This window comes from Cyprinus carpio, chromosome A6, assembly GCF_018340385.1.
Source record: "Cyprinus carpio isolate SPL01 chromosome A6, ASM1834038v1, whole genome shotgun sequence".
In the NCBI taxonomy this organism is placed as follows: Eukaryota; Metazoa; Chordata; class Actinopteri; order Cypriniformes; family Cyprinidae; genus Cyprinus; species Cyprinus carpio.
Genome location: NC_056577.1, coordinates 3951978 through 3975394, shown reverse-complemented (window position 1 = coordinate 3975394; position 23417 = coordinate 3951978). Strand labels below are relative to the sequence as shown.

Sequence of the window (23417 nt, the reverse complement as noted above, 5' to 3'; positions counted from 1 at the left end):
CACTAAGAAACTAAACGGCATCCGTTTTGATGTTTCCTTTAACAGATTTGTCAGTTTAACTAATTGGTTGATGGTTTCAACTTCTCATAGACCAACTATTCTCCATCACAGCAACTTAATATTAATAAATATAAAAAAACAACACAATACACCAATAATTGCTTCTTAAACCTCTTCAACTATAGCTTTCAACAATCTGCTAAGTCAACCAAACAGAGGTTTTGTAATAAAAAAAAAAAAGAAAACCCCACAAGATACCAATAATGCACACACAGTATCGAAAAAACAAGATGTGTGACTCTACGATGCTTACCTTCTTCATTCGGCCGTTGCGTGTTCCTGTGAAAACCACAGTGTTGCCGCGGTAATCGTAAGCAGCTACCGAAGTCATTCCGTCATCTTTGTCTATGAAGAGGGGAATGCCCTCGATGGTGCTGGTGCCCCCTAGAGGCTGGTTAAAATCCTGCCCGCAGAAGTTATCGTCGATCTGGAGAGGCTGGAAGAGACAAACGGAGGCAGAGTTAGAAAGGGACTGCACCTAAAGGTCAGTGTCTTGGTAAGACGGACTGTCAGGGTGGGTTTTCCTAAAAACAACATCAGCGGAAGTCAGCGGTAGACAGCTGTATGGTTATTTATCACTTGGAAGACAAAATAGAAAAAGCAAGGTCACTGTATTGCAGGAAACTCTGGAAAGGGGATGTGAGGACACGAAAGTTAGAGAGTGGGAAAAAGCTAATATATATTTACAATACTTAGAAAACCAATTTACATTTCATTATCCAACAGACTGCCATTTTAAAGTATCTGTTATATATATATATATATATATATATATATATAATATATATATATATATATTATATATATATATATATATATAAGTTTGGGGTCAGTAAGATTCTTTAATGTTTTTGAAAGAAGTGTTCTGCTCACCAAGGCATTTATTTAATCAAAAATACAGTAACAATAAATAAATAAATAAATAAAATAAATAAATATATTTATTTATTTATTGCAATTTAAAATAACTGTTTTCTATGTGAATCTCTGTTAAACTGTAATTTATTTCTGTGATCAAAGCTGTATTTTCAGCATCATTACTCCAGTCTTCAGTGTCACATGATCTTCAGAAATCATTCTAATGTGCTGATTTGATGCTTGAGAAACATTTCTGATTATTATCAATGTAGAAAACAGTTGTGCTGCTGAATATTTTTGCAGAAACTGTGATACATTTTATTTTTCAGGAATGGATTCTTTGATGAATAGAAAGTTCCAATGAACAGCATTTATTTGAAATAGAAATCTTTTGTAACATTAGAAATGTCTTTACTGTCACTTTTGATCAACTTAAAATATCTCCTTGTTGAATAAAAGTATTAAATTTCTTTACTAAAAAAAAAAAAAAAAAAAAAAAAAAAAAAAAGTACAACATTTGAAACAAATTAAACAAATTTCAAATCTATATAACCATTTCAATTCAATCACAACATTTAACCATAAAATTCACCAAATTAATTCAAAAAATATTAAGTATTTTTAAAAATATGAAATTAGAAGAGTATTGTTTGGAATGAATTAATTTCTCGTCCCATAAAACAAATCAAAGAACTGAATCATTGAGGATGATTTTACATGGCTACTTTAAAAATTACACTGTAGAACATTTTCACATATTTCAACTTAAGTTCTTAATTAAGTATTATCAACTTGGTTACACAAGTAATTTTAATTTTATTAAACGTACTTAAAAAGTCAGCAAGTTGAATCTCATAGGAGTTGAATTTGCTCATTTTGACTAGTTAAAGAAATATAAAACGTAAGTTGCCACGACTTACTGATCATATCCCTTTTTTTTGGTTTCTACAGAAGCATTTATTACTTCACCTGACGGCTCATTCTAAATCATTCTCGATATACACAGAGATTCTCAATGGATTGTTTACTTCCAGAATCCTTCTCTTCTCTTTCCAGCCAACATAAAGTACCTTCCTCGCTGATGGAATCGGTGCCCACAGAACTCCAGTGAAAGAACAGAACGTGAATGCCGTCCATTCACAAAATTCCACTCATTATTCACCACATATTTTGAAAGACATCTGAACAAACATTACTTAAAAGTTTTTTTCAAAAAATGTTTAAAGGCCAAAATATTTTTGGCTAACTTGCCACACTTTACAGCTGTACCTTGGAAAAGAAAACTCCTGAAGTGAGCTAAATCTGACAAAACCTCCCACTAGTGACAATCTTAAAAGGTGAAAATTATTCGAACTAAATGTTGTGAAATTTTCTTTTAGGATTAGAGTTTAGGTTAGTCTTTGCTTTATATATAAACAACAGTCTGTGATATGTGATCATTCAGAAGGCTAAGTAAATGTGTGTGTGTGTGTGTGTGTGTCCTCTAAAGCCGCCCAGGCATACATCAATAACCTTTCTTTCTCTGTGCCTTTCTCTCTTCACCTCTCCTTTACTCTGTTTTTCTTTCTGTCTTAATCCATCCAGAAGAGTCTCTAGCTCAAAGCAGGAAGAAAGGAGAGAGAAGAAAAGAAAGAGGAAGGAGTCAGACGGGCATCAATTCACTTAGCAAACTCGCTTTTTCTCCTCTGAGCTAAAAAACCTGATGTCAAGCAGTCTGACACTCGCACACACACTGAAAGCTCGGCTGGGGGATTTATTGTTTTGAAAACATCAAAAGTAATTTAATTCAACATCTTTATGCCATCATCAGCTGAGCTTATTTAGATATCAGTCTTGTCTAGTGAGACTTTTAACTATTAGCATAAAGGCAATCCCTGTGAATGGCTGTACAGGAAAAAAAAAAAAGCAGATATATATATATATATATTTTTTTCCCACTAAGCATGATGCAATGCATTATAGGACTGCCTTCTTTGTGAAGATATATAATACTATGCAAAAGTTTGGAGTCATATTAATGTTTAAGTCTCTTCAACTCACTAAGGATGGATTTATTTGATCAGAAAAAATAACAGTAAAAACTATAATATAGTTTTCTATGTGAATATCTGTTAAAATGCAATTTATTTCTGTGATGCACAGCTGAATTTTCAGCATCATAACTCCAGTCTTCAGTGTCACATGATCTTCAGAAATCATTTTAAAATGCTGAAAACAGTTGTGCTGCCGAATACTTTTGTGGAAACTGATATATATAATATATATATATATATATATATATATATATATATATATTGAGCTGGGTAGTAACGGATTACATGTAATCTGGATTACGTAATCAGATTCCAAAACTCAAGTACTTGTAATTAGAGTAAACTACTTTTTAAAATACTCGTAATCAGACTACAGTTACTTTTTTATATTATTTACACAATGGTAATAAGTCGTTCACAATTCAATTCCTTTTTTAACGTTTATATTTTTCCTATTAAACCTGCCGTTTATATACCCAGCAAACACAGAACGTTTCGTGATTCTTCGAGTTTTTCCGGCGAAGGGGAGGGGGGGCTGGGGGGTATCAGAATCGCGCTCAGAAGAAATCAGCAACAAGACGATGGAAAATGTAGGGGAACGCAGCCTTTAATCACTGGATGTACTGAGATGATTTCATTTTTAAAGAAAGACACGGGAAAAATGTCACTGTTCAGTGTAAGCTCTGCCTACCATGACTAATTTGCTGTGAAACCGATATTTTTTTGAAAGCGCGGGTCCCAGAGTGGATCAATTTGAAAAATTACCTTTGCATTTTCGTGCAGACAGCAAATCTGTTTATTTTCTGAAACGATGACGTCATCAGCCCACGTCTCGCCCCCAGTCAGACACGTAACAGCAACAAAAACATGAACAAACACTGAACGATTATCTTTTTATTAACTAGCATTAACACAGCTTAATAAATGTGTTGTTCCATGCTCGTTTGTATACCACGCGCAAGGTTTATGCGCATAGTCCATGTAGTCTTCTCCATTTTTAGTGTATCTCTGTGGCAGAATTACAGCGCCACATACTGGTCTGACATGTATACTACATTGTTTTGTGTTGGTTTTGCGGTTTCGTGTGGACTCGGATATTTCTTGAGACGAGAAAAAAAAAAAAAAAGAAGGGCTAGGATAGGAAGCTGTTTGAGATGAAAGATTTGACCCAGAAATTGTCTTATTTATATATATATATATATATATATATAGAGCTGGGTAGTAACGGATTACAGATGTAATCTGGATTACGTAATCAGATTCCAAATCTCAAGTACTTGTAATTAGATGAGTAAAACTACTTTTAAAATACTCGTAATCAGACTACAGTTACTTTTTTATGGACATGATTACATATTATTTACACAATGGTAATAAGTTGTTCAAAATTAATTGATTCTCTAAATTTCCTTTTTTAACGTTTATATTTTTTCCTAATAAACCTGCCGCTTATATACGTTCGTGATTCTTCAAGTTGGGGGAGGGGTGTCAGAATCGCGCTTAGAAGAAATCAGCAACAAGATAATGGAAAATAGCGGGTAAAGCAGCCTTTAATCACTGGATGTACAGACATGATTTAATTTTTAAAGAAAGTCACGGGAAAATGTCACTGTTCAGTGTAAGATCTGCCTACCACGGATTAATTTGCTGTGTCACGGAAATCTTTGACACAAGCAAAGTTATTGCTGAGAATTTCATGATTCTTTAATATATTTTTTGTAATGTTGATTTTTCTTCATTACACTACCTTATTCACTTCAAGGCCCCGTCCACACGGAGACGCATTTCGCTGTATATGCATACATTTTGTATCGTATAGGTGTTTCGTCCACACGGATCTGGCGTTTTGAGAGAGTGAAACCGATATTTTTTAAACCGGGTCCGAGAGTGGATAAATTTGAAAATGCCACCTTTGCGTTTTCGTGTGGACAACAAATCCGTATATTTTCTGAAACGATGACGTCATCAGCCCACGTCTCGCCCCTAGTCAAAACATGCTACGTCACGTAAGAGCAACAAAAACATGAACTAACACAGAACAATTGTCTTTTTATTAATTAACATTAACACAAATTAATAAATGTATTGTTTCCATGTTTGTTTGTATACCAAGCGCAAGGTTTATGGGCATAGTCCCTGTCTTCTCCGTTCTTAGTGTATCTCTGTGGCAGAATTTCAGTGCCACATGCTGGTCTGGCATGTATACTACAGTCGTTTTGTGTCTTTTCCTCATTAGTACTATGCACTTAAAATGTTTTGAGATGGATAGAAATGTCACTGCTGTGTGAATTTAGTCTTTTTCAGAATTCATGTTTGCAAAGTAGCTATTGTTTGATGTTTTTCATTGATACAGTCATATACACTTCTAGTGTTTTTTTTTTTTTTTTTTTTTTTTTACATTTGACCTAGCAGGGATATTGCTGTTAATTTCATGTTTTTCAATATTGTTTTTTGTAATGTAGCTTTTCTCTAAATTTACTTAATTCTAAGTAAATATGCTTTAAAAATCATAAGATGTGATTTTGTTTTATTCAGTGTTACTAGCAAACACTTACAGCAAGGTGCATTAGTGTTATTATTTTTTAAGTATTAACTTTCCATACATTGCACTTGAAAAAGAAGCTATTATGGCTCTTGTTGGTGAATTAAATATATTTTTTAGAATATATTATATATATATATATATATATATATCTGTCAAAATAGCACAAGATTAGGCTAATTCATTATATGTGATATCAAATAGGGGTTAGCACAAATGTAATCTAAATGTAATCCAAAAGTAATCAGATTACGTTACCAAAAAGTCTGTAATCTAAGAGATTATATTACTGACTACAAATTTTGTCATGTAATCTGTAATCAGTAACTGATTACAATTCATAAGTAATCTACCCAGCTCTGTATGTATGTATGTATGTATGTATTTATATATTATATATATATATATATATATATATACACTGTATATATATATATACACTGTATATATAAATTACCAGTGTTATTGTTGTAAGTTTCATGTTCTTTAATATTCATTTTTGTAATATTGTTTGTCTTTTCCTCATTGTTACTATGCACTTAAAATATTTTGAGATAGATAGAAAATGTCATTGCTGTGTGAATTTATTATTTTCAAATTCATGTTTGCAATGTAGCTATTGTTTGATGTTTTTCATTGATACAGTCATATACACTTCTAATGTTTTTTAGATTAAATATTTGACCTAGCAGTGATATTGCTGTGAATTTCATGTTTTTCAATATTGTTTTTTGTAATGTAGCTGTTTTCTAAATTTACTTAATAAATTTCTTAAAAAAGTAAATATGCTTTAAAATCATAAGATGTGATTTTGTTTTATTCAGTGGTTACTAGCAAACACTGACAGCAAGGTACATTAGTGTTAGTATTTTTTAAGTATTAACTGTCCATACATTGCACTTGAACAAGCGAAGCTATTATGGGCTCTGTTGGTGAAATTAAATATTTTTTTTTGGAATATATTCTTTCTTGTATCTATCAAAATAGTACAAGATTAGGCTATTCATATATAGCCTATGGGATATCAAATTAGGGTTAGCACAAATGTAATCTAAAATGTAAACAAAAGTAATCAGATTACGTTACCAAAAATTTGTAATCTAAGAGATTATATTACTGACTACAAAATTTTGTCATGTAATCTGTAATCAGTAACTGATTACAATTAATAAGTAATGCTACCAGCTCTGTATGTATGTATGTATGTAATGATATATATATATATATATAGTATAGATATATATATATATATATATATATATATATATATAATTATATATATATATTATATATATATATATATATATATATATATCTTACAAACACCAAAAACTTTTGAACAGTAGGGTATGTTTTTTTTTAAAGTCATGAGCACCTATGATGAATTTTGGATCAGAACTCTGGTCCCACTGCTATTTCACACTCGATTGATGGCTGATGTGATGCAGTATTCTCTCAATCCTCATGGGTCACACAGACAAGATGAGCATTGCATTCACTCAAAAGTGTGTGTGCTAAAGTAATTACATTCTCTCTCACACACAAACACACACATTCACACTTTACTGGTGAAGTGAAAACTAAATGCAGGACTAAACAGGTTGCAGAGGGACATACCAACACACACACACACACATATAACCTCACAACAATAGACATGCGTGAGTGTGTGTGTGAGATGTTTTCAGACTGATGATTATGTGTCTGCCTGGGGCAGAGGCGAAACCAAACACACCACATTCCACAGGGAGAGCGAGATGGAGAGAGACACATGACTGTATAAACTATGTTTAGATTTCTTGCGTTAAACAAGTTATATTAAGCATGCTGCCTGATCTGATCAGCGTGAATCATTTGAGCAGCACCAGATTTTCAGCATTCTGTTTTGGATGAGATTTAAACAGCTCATTTCTGTCCCTGTGAGTAAGAACACGTTACAGGTGGGGCATTCTGTCAGACACGCGGCATTAAAGAAGTTAATTAGCAGTGTGCTTAATCACTGACGTCAAGCATCATGCCAACAACAACAACAACCACCACCAAATTTAACAAGGATAATCAAAAGGAATAGTTAGAAACCTAGAAAGTCTAATCATTTACTCACCATTATGTCACTGCAAACTCATTTGACATCCATCTTCAGGTCAGTAAATGTGAGAAATTAGATTGAGTGAACTATTCCTTTAGTGCTTATTATTATCATCGTGTTGTGGTTTTAAAAATTTTAAGCAAATTTTAATCTGATAAGGATTATAGAAAATTAAAGAACATTTGTTTGGAAACAATATTTTAATAACAACATGATTTACATTTTAAACCATGGACTGTGCCAAAAATAAGCAGATGCTTTGATTTCCATATAGACTGCAACAATAAGAAACCTTTTCTAACAGTTATTCAAAACTAGCATAACCTGAAAAAAAAATCTTAAAGGGCTTTTTGAAATTGAAATGAGAAAGGCTCCAAATAACTAGCATAGCACGTCCCTATATGCATCCTGGATGCGCTTCAACGAAACCTGAGCATTTGGACTCACAGGGTAAAACTTACTCTGCAATCAACCATTCAAGGTTGAAGAAGTTTTGTTGAGTTGTTTTTATACAACAATTTAAGAGCTGTCCTTGCTACAATTGTGAAATAAATCTCCATTTAAAAGCAGCACTGTAATTCCCACCGAATCACTAATTGACTAGTTTTAGGATCTTCCTTAATTGTTTCACACTGTAGAATTTTAGGACTGAAATGTGGGGTCAGTTGTGTAAAGGCCAGGGATAACCAGGATTAAAAATGGCCATAAGAAAGGATTTAAAAAGACACTAATCCAGTGGTAAGCACAGTGTGAAGAGCCCATTGTTATATATTTGAACTTTATGAAAAGAAAAAAAAAAAAAAAAAAAAAAAAAAAAAAAGAGTGAAGAGCTTTAACGATTTATAATGTTGAAGTATTTATACATCACACATTCAGCCACTCTGTTTTGCTTCAATGTCTTTCATTCTCTATAATTACAAACTCTTAAAACAAAAAAAAAACAAATATAATATAAAGAAAGAGCAAAGATTGAACCAATTTGGAAAGAGTCAGAAAAATAAAAATGGGGATCTTAATCTCTGAGTGCTTGGTTAAATGAAAGCCATTCTTTGCCACTGAAAGCCCCAAGAAAGACGGAGCGAGTGAGACGAACAGAGACGAATCAGGAGAGAAAGATTAAGAGCGAGTGAACGAGAGGACGAAAAGCAAGCCCTGGTCCCAGCGGACCCTGATGGCAGAGAAGATGGGATCAAGCCTCGCTAAATGAATTAGAAAGCATGAGCGAGAGAGCAACTCATGAAATTTACTCAACTCCCCTAATGATGTTCCTGTCTGACTGAATAATGGAAGCACTTGGGAGAAAGACAACGAGAGAGAATGGACGCAAAAGGAAACAGGAGGTGGGTGACAGGAAGAGAGCTTGTGATATTTATATTCTACAACAATTTAAATGACGTTAGACTATTAGACACAGTTAGACACAAGGTAATAGTCTAAGTCTTCACGTTCTTGACAATGGTTGTAAGTAGTCTTAATGAGGGCCGTCCTCAAATTTGCAGTCGCCAACCCAATGAGTAGAGACTCTACTCATCTAGAGGACTTTACTAGGCCACTCCTTAACATTCCCAGCTGTCCCACCCTCAGAACCCTAGTCTGATCTACAACTTCTCCACTTATATCTAATCACAATCACCCTTTGCACCAAGATAATGGAAGTTGATCTCTGGCAGGGAACATTACTGAAGCACATCCATTCATCAAACCCAACAAATCAATCGTTGTAGCCATGCAGTGTGTCTTAATGGCCTGCTATCAGAGAGTGGACTTACCGAGTTGATGCATGGTAGCTCCTTGTTGATTAGCAACCACAAAAAAAACATCCCCTCCCCCCCATAAAAGAATGAATCAATCCTTTCCTTTATCTTCTCCTTTATTTTCGTCAGCGTGAACAGGCAGAGTGCTGACTCTTTTGGGGGTTTGACCCGGTTCTTCTGGCCTTGGGAGAAGACCGTAAACAATATGTCCTCTTGCTCGGATATGCCCAGAGAGTTTGCAAGTTGTCTTCCGGGTTTGGCCAAGTAGGCGTCCTGGATCAGTCTGTACTCTACGCCATCTTTGGTGCATCCGATTGGGAACTCCACGTAGGAGTAAAACCTGGGATCATCAATACAGAGTCGGACGATCTTAGAGGTGAAGAACTGTTCCCCACTGGCATCAGGAGAAGTTAGCTGGGTATCCAACTGCAAGGTCAAGTAGTAGACAAACTGTTCGCTGCTAAAGCTGTATATGTAGTAGATGTCAAATGTAGGGAATTTGGACAGCGTATCCGAGGGGATCTTCAGCTGGGAGGAGACAAACTCATCCTGGTGGACAAAGCTGAACATGTCAGCATCTTCCTCATTGGCCATCAACTTACGGCTCGAAAGAGTTGGGAAGTACTCTGATTTTCCATCGATGGGAGTTCCAATGAAAAGCTTGCTGATTTGTCCCTCAGAGATGATGACCCCGGACATGGTTCCTGACTCGACGACGCTGGAAAGGTAGTGTTCCTTACGGTGGTGTGGCTCGCCAAGCTTGAAAAGATCATCCAGGCGTAGAAACTGACAGATGCCTTGCGAGGTGCTTCCACAAGCAATGAGTCGGTTTTGGGCATAGTCTATTAGCAGCAGCTTGTTCACATTACTGTTTGGGGCAAGGTCATGGGGGCATACCTGTACACCTGGAGGTGGATAGCATTTCTCGTTGTCCACTACAGGACCAGTCATATGACTCCTCAACTTGGTCAAGTTGCTAGAAAGCTTGTAGATCCAGTTTACCGCACCAACGTACACATCCCCTGTCTTGTTATGGATGGCTAAATGTGTTAGACCCCAGTCAGGAGGCAAGAAGGACCTAAATGGCTCTGGGGATCCTTCAGAAAAGTGGGGGAATATGCAGATAGTCACCAGCCCAAAGAGCACCGCAGTCCTTGGGCTAATAAAGCATTGTGGCCCTCGCTGAGGCCACATATCTGCCCTGCTCCTCGCAAGTGAAGAATATGGTGGTCCACGCTTCCTCTTCAACCGGGGACTTTTAAACGAACTCAGCAAACAAGAAAGGGACTCAGCAAAGGCTTTATTGATTGAACGGTTCCTTGCCTTCTCACACAACAGTCATCCACTTCAACATCCACCTCAATTCTTTGTCCTGGGCTCCTGCAGGGCAAAAAACACATTATGAGTGCAAATGGAACATATCCAATTCATTATGCATCATTTATCAAAGTCAAACAGTGAGGAAAGAGAGTTAAGACGATATCTTTCATTTAGCCACAAATCATTTAGAATTGTGTGGTCAAATGAGGTGAACCGTGTCAACTTTTAATTACTTAGACTGATAGCTCTGAGGGTGAAGATGGATTGGAGACGCACTGTGTACAAACTCTTCACTAAGCAACTCTAAGCAGCTGTAGAGTTGGTCCTGCTTCAATATGGACATAAGACATCCATCATCACAAAGCATCTGACAGCAGCTTTGTGTAGATGAAGTATCCAAGTACATAACAGTGCACATTTAAAAGAGCCCTGAAAACAAGCAAGCCTAAAGTAAGTCTTTGAGGTCTGAAATGCTTGAAGTGGTTCTGAACTTTACAAGGGCAAGAAAATGATATTGTGCCATTTCAAATCATCTTGAAATGATTTATACATATTTTCAAATTCACAGCTCTGAGAAAACAGATTACACTATAAAGCCAGGAAGAGTTCCACAGCAATGCATTACAAAGATTAATTTATAGCTGTACACCATGGTTAGGCTAAATGATCCAAAGTGGTGACAAACCAGTAAACTGCGCTAAAAATATGCTTGGCCTATACACCAATTATTAATAGTAATTGGGCCATAAGTTTAGACCAGGGATCCTCAAATCTGCCTCTGGACAGCCACTGACCTAATCAAAGATAACTGTACAAGCTAACCTAGGTCTTCAGGGTTACTCAAATTTATTAAAATTTGATGAACCCTGGTTTAGACATTGCAATTTAAAGTCAACAGATCAACAAACCCAGAACTGATATTACAGTAAATAAAAATCTGGACTGGTAACTCAAAAGGGAGGCCTTTAAACCAAGCAGCAACCTTCCATTCTCTCTCTTGAAACCAACACATAAGTGACTTAAACTTCAATTCATCGACTGGCCGCTAGATGCTGGCTCCAAAAGGGAGTCAATCCCATAGACCCCCCCCCCCATGTTAAAATGCCTAACTTTACAGCAGAAAAAAGTTCACAGCCTGTTACAAAAACTGGTTTTGGTCTATATAGCTAATTTACTATACCTGTAGCTGTTTTGGATAAAAGCACCTGATAAAAATTACTACCTACGTAATTGTTAGTAAAAACAGACTGTGATTCTGCTGATGATGGAAAATAAATCCAAACAAACAAATCTGAGTTCAACTTCACCATTTCCACTGAGGGAAAAAAATGGGAGTCAGAACTACAAAAACAGGAAAATCTCAGCAACAGAAGAGAGCCCCGAAGCAAGCGAAAACGGTTAAAGATAAAGGAAATAAAAAGGGGAGATAGAGCAGAGGGAAAATAGGAAGAATGTTTTCCTTTCTCTCTCCTTTTCTTTGCCCATTTCTTATCTCCATTGCTTTTTTCCTGTTCTGGTGATTGAAGGCCTTCTTATCTGTCCATCATTCCCCAAGGACGGGATGATGGGAAGTGGCGTCATTCCACAGAGCTCCAGAAACATGCGTGAAAATGGACTGGAAAAGGGAAAGTACTCCTCTGTCTATCAGCAGAGGACCAACCGACTAAATTTATTCCATTTCAGAGACTAACCCATATAATAAATTATAGTAACCCTAGGGCTGGGCGATATGGCCTAAAAAAAACCCAAAATCCCTGATTTTTTAACAAAAAATCCGATTTTAAATCGATTTTTTTTCCCCCTACTTAAAATCAATATTCAGATGACAAAGAAATTGTTTAAAACAAGTTTTAACTTTATTTTGTTTTGATTTTACCTTCTGGGATTTGATCTGGATTCCCCCCTTCAGGTTAAATTGCAATCAGAAACAACAAGCCAAAAAAGACAAGATGGCAGGTCCTGCCATTGTAAACCGTGAAAAACGTTACATAAAATAAAAGTAACATAACATTCTTATCATACTGGATACAGTCTGTAAGACTGTCAAAGGTCTTTACTATTTATTTATTTTTTTAATGGGAGCCGCACTGATAGGGCAGAGTCAATCAGAGAGCCACTTTTACCGCAAAGTATCAAAAGCTAAATCTAGTCACAAATAGCATGTCTTTTTAATCAATCTGTCATCCCTGATATGCAAGGCAATGCAATACAAAAGGGGCTATCAGTCTTTATCATTTACCAGTCAAATTTGTAACTGAGACAAGATGATTTAAAAAAAAAAAAAAAAAAAGGGCAGTATTACCTTAATGCTGGCAAGATTATACTAGCCCATCATGCATCTAACCATCCATGTGCACACTCGGGGTTAAGAGCCGTTAAGATTAAAACTGCCAACTCCGCAGTGAGTCAGTGTCATGGACGTAGGACAGAGCCAGTGTAAATATATTTTTCTAGTCTATATTTCCATCTTGTTGTAAATAGAGCAGACAGTGTCTAACTGTGTCTACACCGTTAGATAACAAGAATAACAACGGCAGCTATTTTCATGAAAATCCAAATACACTTCTTCAGTTTTTGAAATTTAGGTAGGCTATGTTTACTAAGGTTAGATTAATATATTAAATAGATTTTTAAATCAGCCTAATACAATTAATAAAATTAAGAAGAATGGAAGAATTTTCGTTTTGAAAAATTGCCATTTATCTGCATGCATAATTTTAGACAATTATCCAAGACTTTCGGTACAAACAGTAAACATTAGGCCTGCTAGAGACATTTTATGTCGGAGCGGGATCTGAGCGGGAATTGGTTTATGGCGAGGGTGAGCGGAATATTAACGGGGCGCTTGCTTGGTGCGACTGAGTGGAGCGCACGTCCATCAAGCGGGAAACGTAGCGGAGCTTCACACCGCGCTGTTTCGCTCACATGCTCTGCTTGGCAGCATGTCTCTACGCGGGGGGCGGGGGGAGGTTGAGCCCATTTAGAACTACGGGAGCCCTGAGTGGAGCGTCAGCGGATGTTAAAAAGAAAACTGATTTTCATTCAAACAAATTGATGTAAACTACACATTCGAGTTAATCGATAAAATCGATTTATCGTCCAGCCCTAATAGAAACTTTGAACTGTTCTGTTATTTTTCCATATATGCAAGTATGGTAACTAGGGATATGCCGGTATCAAATTTTCCTGTTGCGATTAATTGATAATTCTTGTGTCACGGTATACGGTATTATCACGGTATTTGAAATTTAGTTTCAAAAAAAAACAGTGGTCATAATACAGTATAACAGGTTAAATAACTTTTCTTATAACAAAAATACTGAACATTTAAATAAAATAAAGTAATACAGAAAAAATTATAAGTTAAAAGTTTTACACATTAAAGTGCAAAAGAACTATAAAGACCAATAGGTATCACTTTACAATAAGACCTCATTAGTTAACCTTAGTTAATGCATTAACATTCAAGGCAAGGCAAGTTTATTTATATAGCAAATATTGTACACAACGGTAATTCAAAGTGCTTTACATAAAAGTAAAAAAAAAAAATCATGAAGAAAAAAATAAACACAAAATAAAACAAGCAATTTAAGAACTTTGAAAATTATTTAAAAATTGACTTAAAAAGAATTTAAGAAAGTTTAAAAATAGAAAATGATTTTACATAAAATACAGTGCAATACATAAAATATAGTGTAATCAGTCTGGACATCGCATAGTGCTCATTCAATAAATGCACAGCTAAACAATGAGCAATAGCTACATTTGCTATAGAAGTTATTAATCTTTGTTAAAAAATACAAGTCTTAGTTCATGTTAGCTCATTAAATAAAGTTGCAAACTTTCAGTTTTAACAATGAATGTTTAGAAGAGTTTTCACCTAAGATTAATGAATGTTTAGAAGAGTTTTCCATTGGCAGTTTGTTGTTTGACTAAAGAAGCCCCAATGTAAAGTGTGAATGAACAATAAAGAATCAAAACACTTTCAAACAATATCTAGGGCAATATTGTAGTCCAGATTAAAAAAAAAAAAGTTTGAAAATAAATAGCCCATTAAGTCTAAATATTTAAGTGATTGGCGCTGTGAAGAACACCACAGAAAATCCACAAATCTGAATGGCTATTAAAAATTATTAAAAATTATTTAAATAGGTTTCAGAAAGTAGCAGCTGCTTTATTTATGGGGTTTACAGAGTAAAGGCTGCATTTTAGCGCCATCTGCTGTCAGAGAGTGAATGCTCTCAAAAACAGCACATCTCACACATTCCCCCACATGCTCCTCTCACACGCTCTTTTACATCAGAGCACACGCTTCTTTCAAGCAGCATACAGCGGTGTTGTGCATTTTGAGCAGTTGATGGGAAAAATAATATTTCTTTAAAATGCATTCCAAATTCTGATTAATTTGTAATATATAATTAATCACGGTATTCAGAAGTGCCCAATTAGTATCAATAGTATTTTGAAACACTACAAAAGCAAACCAATCAATAAAAATGGTAACCCTTACAAGCATTCCCAGTGTAACCCATGCAATAATATTAGTATCAATAGTATTTTGAAATACTACAAAAGCACATGAATTTTGTAACCATTCAGTACCATGCCATTATACCATCACTCTACTATTGTACCGCCACAGTAAGGCAAATCATAAGTTAAGCTATATAACAAAACTGTATCTCTATCAAGTGTAAACATTACAATCAAACTTCTAAAACAGTCAACACCCATAAATAACAAACCAAAGTGCATCTGTGTGTCCTCCAACGGCTACATGGCAATGAAACGGTTAAAACAGTCAACACAAAAGTATTTGTAGCGAGTTTAGAGATATGAGCGAGCATGAGAATTGAAACGAATGAATGAAAATATAAATGAAAGAATGTCTCCCTAAACGCCTCAGAAAGTACTGACATCTGAGCAGAATTATCAGTCTCATCAAGAGATAAAAGAAATTCTTGTCTAACATCCTTGAAGGCTTTCTTTCATCTTGTGTTCTAATCTTCCACTTTTAGATTTGCCAATTTCCCATGAGTACCTGCACTTCAGACGATCAGTAACTGCTTAAATGACAATGATCAATGAATCCACAGACGCCAAATGAGTGAAACAGCCGCTGAATATATAGATATGCCCATACAAGCTGGAGTTATCACAGATGTTGTTATTTATGTCACGGATCTCAGTCTAGCTCAATATTATCACTGGCATCAGATTCTACTTGTGTCAAATGAGCCACTCACACACTTCCTAAAACCGCAGACAGACTACTGTGCAAACACATTACAGTCATAGAACCTTTATGTATAAGCATCCAATAACTTATACGCAGAAACACACTATATATGTTTTATTCAATTATTTAAAACAACCACAGCATCATCAAGGAAATGCAATGCAATGCAAAAACTTATAATGGTCCTAAAACATTCTTTATTATCTTTAAGCAAAAAATGCTTTGGGCAAGAAACGTTCCTGACAGGTTTTGTGAGATTCATCCTTAGAAACTGCCACACAGCAACGAAACAAGCGCTGGAGTACATTTCAACATAAGGAACATGAGACACAGTTAATATGGAAGTCAATTCATTCTCCATTTTTCCCACAGCTGCCCGAGGACACGTTACTCTGTGAGTCGTCTCACAGCCCCTCTGCTTCAGAAAACAGCATAAATTCACGTCCACACACTGCGGACAGACCTCTAAACCCGTCTCCTCAGATAATGGCGAGTGGTGGCAGGCGGCCGGCTGATTTATTACTTGTGGCATATCAATTACAGCACCCGCCTCTCAGATGGAGCGAGAATACACACACAGAATACACACACAGAATACACTCCCAAACAGAAGTGTATTAAAACGCACACACAAAAGCAATATACTCATATAAACCAGTATCCTCAGTTGGGAAAAAACACAGAGAAACTGTATGGCAAACTATGGAATACTTTTTAAAAAAGAAAAAACAATAACCATTATGTGCACAATATGCATACTTAAATTATGTGCTGCTATATTTGAAAACAACTGCATTACAGATACTCAATCAAACAACTCAACAAGACCTACAACACTTTAAAAACTCTAAAAATACTATTTTCCACCATAAATAAACTAAAAAAATTATTCCACTTAAAAAACTCAAAAATAATCAAATTCAAATCCAATGCATTCTTTGCTGTTTGTTTGTGAAATTTACTTTCAATTTCCGAGTGAAAAATGTTTCTTCATCAACTGTTTAGCTACAGCAATATTGACTAATTTTAAAATGCCAAAAGAAACTTTTACACAAGGTTTATTCAAAGACAAGTTGAACTGGAAGGCACTTTCTGCTTTAAATTTTAATCGCTGCTTTACACTATTTAATATGTTTCTAGTATATAATATTTGGGTGATTGTTCACTTTCAACAGCTTGAATACTGACAGTTCTGATATTCGAAGTTTCAAACTGAAATTTTTAACAGGACAGGAAGGAAAACACGAGTGCACAGGAAGTGGCCAGTCAGCGATGGCACGGTCATTTCACAGCTCATTATCCCTCTAATTAAACAGTAAATAAGCTGAAGACAAACAAACCGCATGCAAAACTGAACACACGTGTTTATCCAGCAGTGCACAGATACGTCACTGAAGAAACAGTGTTCTGTGTTTGGAGGGGTGTGAATATATCCATGCACATCCAACATTTACTATCTGTATGCATAACATTTACACAATAATACCCCAAAATACCACAGTTACTACTGTAAAACGATAAATTAAAACAAACTTCTTCAAACAATGAAAGTAGTTTTAGAATCTAAAGCATGTGACACTGTTTTACTGTAGTGTTACTGGTAGTTACCAGTATTTTGTCAGAAACTGAAGTCAGGGGGCTAAACAGATGTTGTTTACATTTCCCCCATCGTTTAACCCTCTTTACCCAACATGGAGGAGTAAAATCCCCCATCACACACCCTGATCTCCAGCCCTGCCCCTGCATGCAGCTTTGAGCTTCCTGAAACCTGTACAGTTCATTGCACTCATGACATCTACCACACATTTATAATAAAAATCACCATTCATATTCAACCATAAAACCATTATATGATCCCATTATCTGATCTAACAATCTTTGAATAAGATAGAAACCACCCAGCAACCACTCAAAACACCCTAGCAACCAAAGAAAACACTGTATCAACAAAATAGCAACATTCTGTGATTGCATGTAAAAATGCAAGAAAAAAAAAAATGTAAAAATGTAAAGTAAAATTTACATAAGGATTAAAAAAAATTACAGATTCTGCAAAGCAAGAAAAAAAAAAGAAGCCACAACATGAGTCACAACATTACAGATTCTGCAAAGCAAAAAAAAAAAAAAAAAAAATTGAAAATCAGACAAATTTATAAAACTGTGAATTTAAAGGCTTTAATGAGGGAAAGAGCTACAATCCCACGATGCACTGCGGATGAGAATCGAATTAAAATGGATTGAAAAAAATGTAACTAATTTTTCCATATTTTATCAGTTATAATGGTTTTATTTTCATATATTTATACATTATACTTCCATGTGTTGCAAGATATATAGATATAAAAAAACGGAAGTAGTTTGAGAGCATATGACTTTTATTATGTCATTTGCAGTGCTTCATGGTAGGGGAAAGGGCTTAAGTATTTTTTGGCATGATTTGCATGTCATATTTATCTGATTGGTAGAGATTAACCAGGTCACAAAACGTTTACTATTTTACTACAAAACAATACCTCTTACAATAAAACCTATTAAACATCAATCCCCCTTTGGAGAAAACGAACAGGATTTTTACTTCCAGACCTTGACTGTTGCACTACGACCTTCAACCTCTGACTGTTTTGCTCAACAGACATGATGCTATGAAAACGTGCTTGTTGAACATCCCTCAGCCTTTATTTAATATTTTGACTTCGTGCCAGTCCTTCACAGCAGAGTGATTCGTCTCGGAGTGTGAATCAAAAGCATTTAGAGATGTTCTCTCATTAAAATCATCCAAACTGGAGACTATGAAAGAGAAAACCAGAACGTTTTGTCTCAAGTTACTTCAAAACAGACCAGGATGACCAAAACCCTTCCATTACATCACCTAGCTATTGGGATTACGAGACCATTACCCAGAATCCCCTGCACCGATGACTTGTGAGGGTTCAGCCAGTTAAGATTCCAGAGGAAACGAGAGGAACCGAGTGAAGCAGCAACATGTGAACTGTCTGTCTGTCCTGCCGTCTCTCCGGTTTCCTACTTGGCCGCAACACACGGTCAGTGAAACATAAGATACAGTACAGTTGTGAGTGTCTGCGAGAGATAAAACAAGATGAAACTGTGCACATTCTTTAAATCAAACAGTGTCATCACCTTCCACAACAGCAGAACGAGACAGACATCTGAGCAGTCAATCTCACAGTCATTACATGATGTGCATAACACACGCGTGAACATTTGCATGCATGCATATGCATGACACGCAGAGGGAATGAATGACAAACTAGTAAAACAGGCTCAAAGCTGCACTCGCTCACCCGTCTATCGCCATTATTACATCATATCCACTGCCATGTTTGTGATAACAGTGCTCTTTAAATTCCAGTCACATGGTGTTATGCAAACAAGAAAATTAAGTGAATTTCAGAAACGGATGGATTGTTTTTTTCCGGTGCAGCAGTGTTTTACATGTACTCTCCAAATGAAATCAGATGCATGAGGAACAGGTGAACACCTCTGGAGTCTGCAATCTGTGCATGTGCAATGCCTAATCTGCTATAAAACAAGCCTGTATACTATACTATAAATCTATATAACTATAAAAAAGAACAATGAATAGTGCTCTAGTTTACACTTTTCTGCAATATTAGCTTACAAAGCCTTAAAGGAAGTCAGAAATAATTGTGTGATTCCTAGTTTAATGCGATTAAATGATTTACTGTATGTGTTTTAAGCATTCACTTAAAATGTAAAAGGCAAAACTTAAAATGAATAACTTTTATATATTTTTAATATTTTATTTATATTTTATTTAATATATTTTTAATGATATAAAAATCTCATAGAAAATAAATGTCAGTATATATAAAATTTTAACTATACTATTAATACTATATAACTATATATAAAAAAGAATAACAGTGCTGTAGTTTATACTTTATTAGCTTACAAAGCCTTAAAAATAAATCATAATTGTGATTTTAAGTTTAATTAGATTAAACGACTTACTGTGTATGTATTTTAAGTACACACTGAAATAAAAAAAAAAGTTAAATTGTTCATAACTTTTTGTATTATTTATATTGCATTTAAAATATTTTATTTATATAAAATGGAATACACACACATTTGTTTATTTCAGATTTTGTTTCATGTGTCTCTTTCGTTTGTGTTTCTTGTCTGTCTCTCAGCATTAATGTCTTTAAAACAGTCGAAGAGTAAAATCTTCCATCCAATTTGTTTTCTGGCCACCTCTACTCTCGTTTTGTAACCTTTACAGATAGATAATTCTATTCTGTCTTGCATCTAATTTTCGTGCACAAGTGTGTGTGTGTGTGTGTGCTGACACTGTGAGCTAATGAATGAGTGTGTGAGCACTCTGGACTCCTTTCTCTGTTTAGCATTCTCATTATCAGAAAGGCTACATTTGCATCTTAAACACAAATTAAACTGTTGCAAACTGAATTGCAGATTTGTGCCACTGCACACAGAAAGAGAGACAGACAGAGACAGACAGAGAGAGAGAGAGAGAGAGAGAGAGAGAGAGAGAGAGAGAGAGAGAGAGAGAGAGAGAGAGAGAGAGAGAGAGTGCTGATTGCAACTTCAGGGAAAGGTGATGTCACGCAATTAGACACTTATGACTTTAATTGAGGAAAATGAAGATTGAGAAGTTTACAAGATATTAAATTGCTGTTATTATGAACACATTTCCTCACAGTTCTCTTGAAGAACACGCTTCAAACGCATATTAAAATGCACTGTAGCATTAAAAAGATAGTGCACCCAAAAAGTAAAATGATCATCATTCACTCACCCTCAAGTTGTTTCAAACCCGTATGAGTTTCTTTCTTCTGTTGAACGTAGGGCTGGACAATATATCGAACAATATGACCATGTGCATCTCGTCAGTAAAGCCGGTTCCATGATTAGCGGTAAATCGCCATCACCTGCTTTCAAACGGAGCAGCAGTTAATACACAGAGCCGTAGTTCACTGAGAAGCTACGCTATATCGAGCTCATTATTGAAGATGAATCGCCTTTGATAATGAACTCGATATAGCGTAGCTTCTGGTAGCCATTGACTTCCATAGTATGGAAAGAAATACTATGCAATTCAATCAACACCATTTTATTAAAAAAAATATTGACTTCCATAGTATGGAAAGAAATACTATGCAAGTCAATGGGGGCCAGTTTAGTTACAAAACATTCTTCAAAATATCTTCTTTTTTGGTCAACATGATTTTGTGAAACAACATGAGTGTGACGAAATGACAAATTCATTTTGGGGTGAACTATCCCTTTGAGACAATGCAAAAAGTACATTTCTGGAACATTTCTGCATTTTGGATAATGCAATTTTTATTTATTACTGGAATACAAATTTGTAGGATGACACATTTTCATGCTTAGATTAGCGATCCTAAGCACTACTGATGGTTTACTTAGCAAACAATGCTAACAGTGCTGTTTACAATAGCAGCATGACCATGAGAACGAGCGTCTGTATCCCGCAGATCCAAGAGGTTTCAAACAAACTTCAACCCACAGCTCTGAGACTGTAGCGTCTGTCATAAACCAACCAGCGGAGAAACCTCTAACCAGTGACTCAACCGGACAGACCAGCTCGACTTCTTCACCGCTAGAACACACACACTTTCACCTTGAGAGTTTGAGCGGTTTGTATTTGCATGCATGACATCAGTGTGTGGTTCTAACCTCTCAAATCTCAATATTTACATAAGATACAGGTAACGTGCAAACACACAGAGCTGGGGGATATACTGAAGATATGAGAGATATAATCATGAGGACTGTATTTTTTCAAACCACAGGTCATGCGATTTAAACTACAGTCAAACAAACAAAACAAAAAGTGAGCTACGCATAAACTAACAAAAGGTCACTAACTACATTAAAGCAATTTCAGGCAACAATATTTTTTTCCCATTATATACAACTATCCAAAAATATAATTTATAATTTGATAAAAGCTGTATTATCTGTATTTTCATAATATGTCATTATTAAACTTCAAAGAAATTAATACTTATATTCAGCAAGGATGCATTAAAACAACAAACAAAAGTGACAGTAAATACGTTTAAAATGTTACAAAAGATTTCTATTTCAAATAAATGCTGTTCTTTTAAACTTTCTATTAATCACAGAATCCTGAAATATAAAATGTATCACAGTTTCCACAAAAATATTGGGCAGCACAACTGTTTTCTACATTGATAATAATCAGAAATGTTTCTTGAGCAGCAAATCAGCATATTAGAATGATTTCTGAAGATCATGTGACACTGAAGACTGGAGTAATGATGCTGAAAATATAGCTGTGCAACACAGAAATAAATGATATTTTAAATAAGATATTCACATAAATAAAACAGCTGTTTAAAACTGTAATAATATTTTAATATTTTCTGTATTTTAGATCAAACAAATGCAGCCTTGGTGAGCAAAAGATACTCCTTTCAATGAGACTTATCTTTTAACAATGCAATGTGCTTACAATGCTAGAGTGATTAAACAAATAAATAACATTAATCATGAACCAGCCTTGGTTTAAGCCAAGATCTGTTTCACAAGAACGCATTGCCAAGAGATCAGATACACAGAATTTGATTAAAAATACAAAAAAAATTCCAAGATGATAACTTGACACTACATGTTGATTTAGGCAGTATAACATATACTCAAGTATCAACTTCAGTTCCATAAATGTCTTAACTAGTCTCCAAAACACACTGTATTTGTCCATATCAGACACTGATCTCACTGAGACGACAATCAAATAATGCTCTAGTGCTACCAAACAAACTCAACTCAAATCTGACACCACACACAAACACGACGAAATGACACTCTGCTCATTTAACCTCCATAATATGAAATAACAGAGCCAAACTTGATTTCATCCATCAGAATTTGATTGGATTATGCATATAATATTTTTGGTTAACAATTCTCCACTTGGTCGTGCATTTCGGAATGTCTTTTGAGGATTTGGATCTTTTCCTCTCTGCTGTGCTGATATTATTAAATCAGACACATTTATGCTGTAGTTTCCTCCGTAAGCACAGACAGACGGAAAGCGTCCCGGCATGACGCTTGCACAGGACGCTCTCGGTGTCTCCTGCAATCATCTGTGTGACGCCAGCGCAATCAAGACGCTGATTTCTCATCGAAACCTCCAGCGGTGAAATCAAGCCGGCTGTGCTGTGATTGGCTGCACCCTGCGATCATAAAAACTTATGCAACTAATACAAAGAAACTGCATTAGCACAACCCGGCGAAAAAGAGATGTGCAGCTACATAAGCACTGCAAAAAAGACTTAAAATTCATTGCACATTTATCCCCATAAAAACTGCTGTATCATATTTGATATGCAAACGTCTAAGGCCTCTATATGATTGACATGATCAAAACTTTGCAGAAAAACCTGTTGCACGCAATCTACTCCATGCCTTGTGTTATCAGAGTAATAATAACTTTGATATAGTAAGCAATATTTCATATAAACGCTTA

General features: G+C 35.4%; 1 protein-coding gene across 1 annotated transcript in view; it reads right to left on the bottom strand.

Moving 5' to 3' along the window:
* Window positions 1-23417, bottom strand: part of LOC109080458 (plexin-A1-like) — a 123970-nt gene that overhangs the window by 89035 nt on the left and 11518 nt on the right. The window contains exons 2-3 of the mRNA XM_042759170.1: window positions 9352-10716; window positions 314-496 (exon numbers count right to left, since the gene is read on the bottom strand). Coding sequence (XP_042615104.1) covers window positions 314-496; window positions 9352-10530 — 1362 coding nt within the window. The 5' untranslated portion in view covers window positions 10531-10716. The remainder of the gene's footprint in view (window positions 1-313; window positions 497-9351; window positions 10717-23417) is intronic.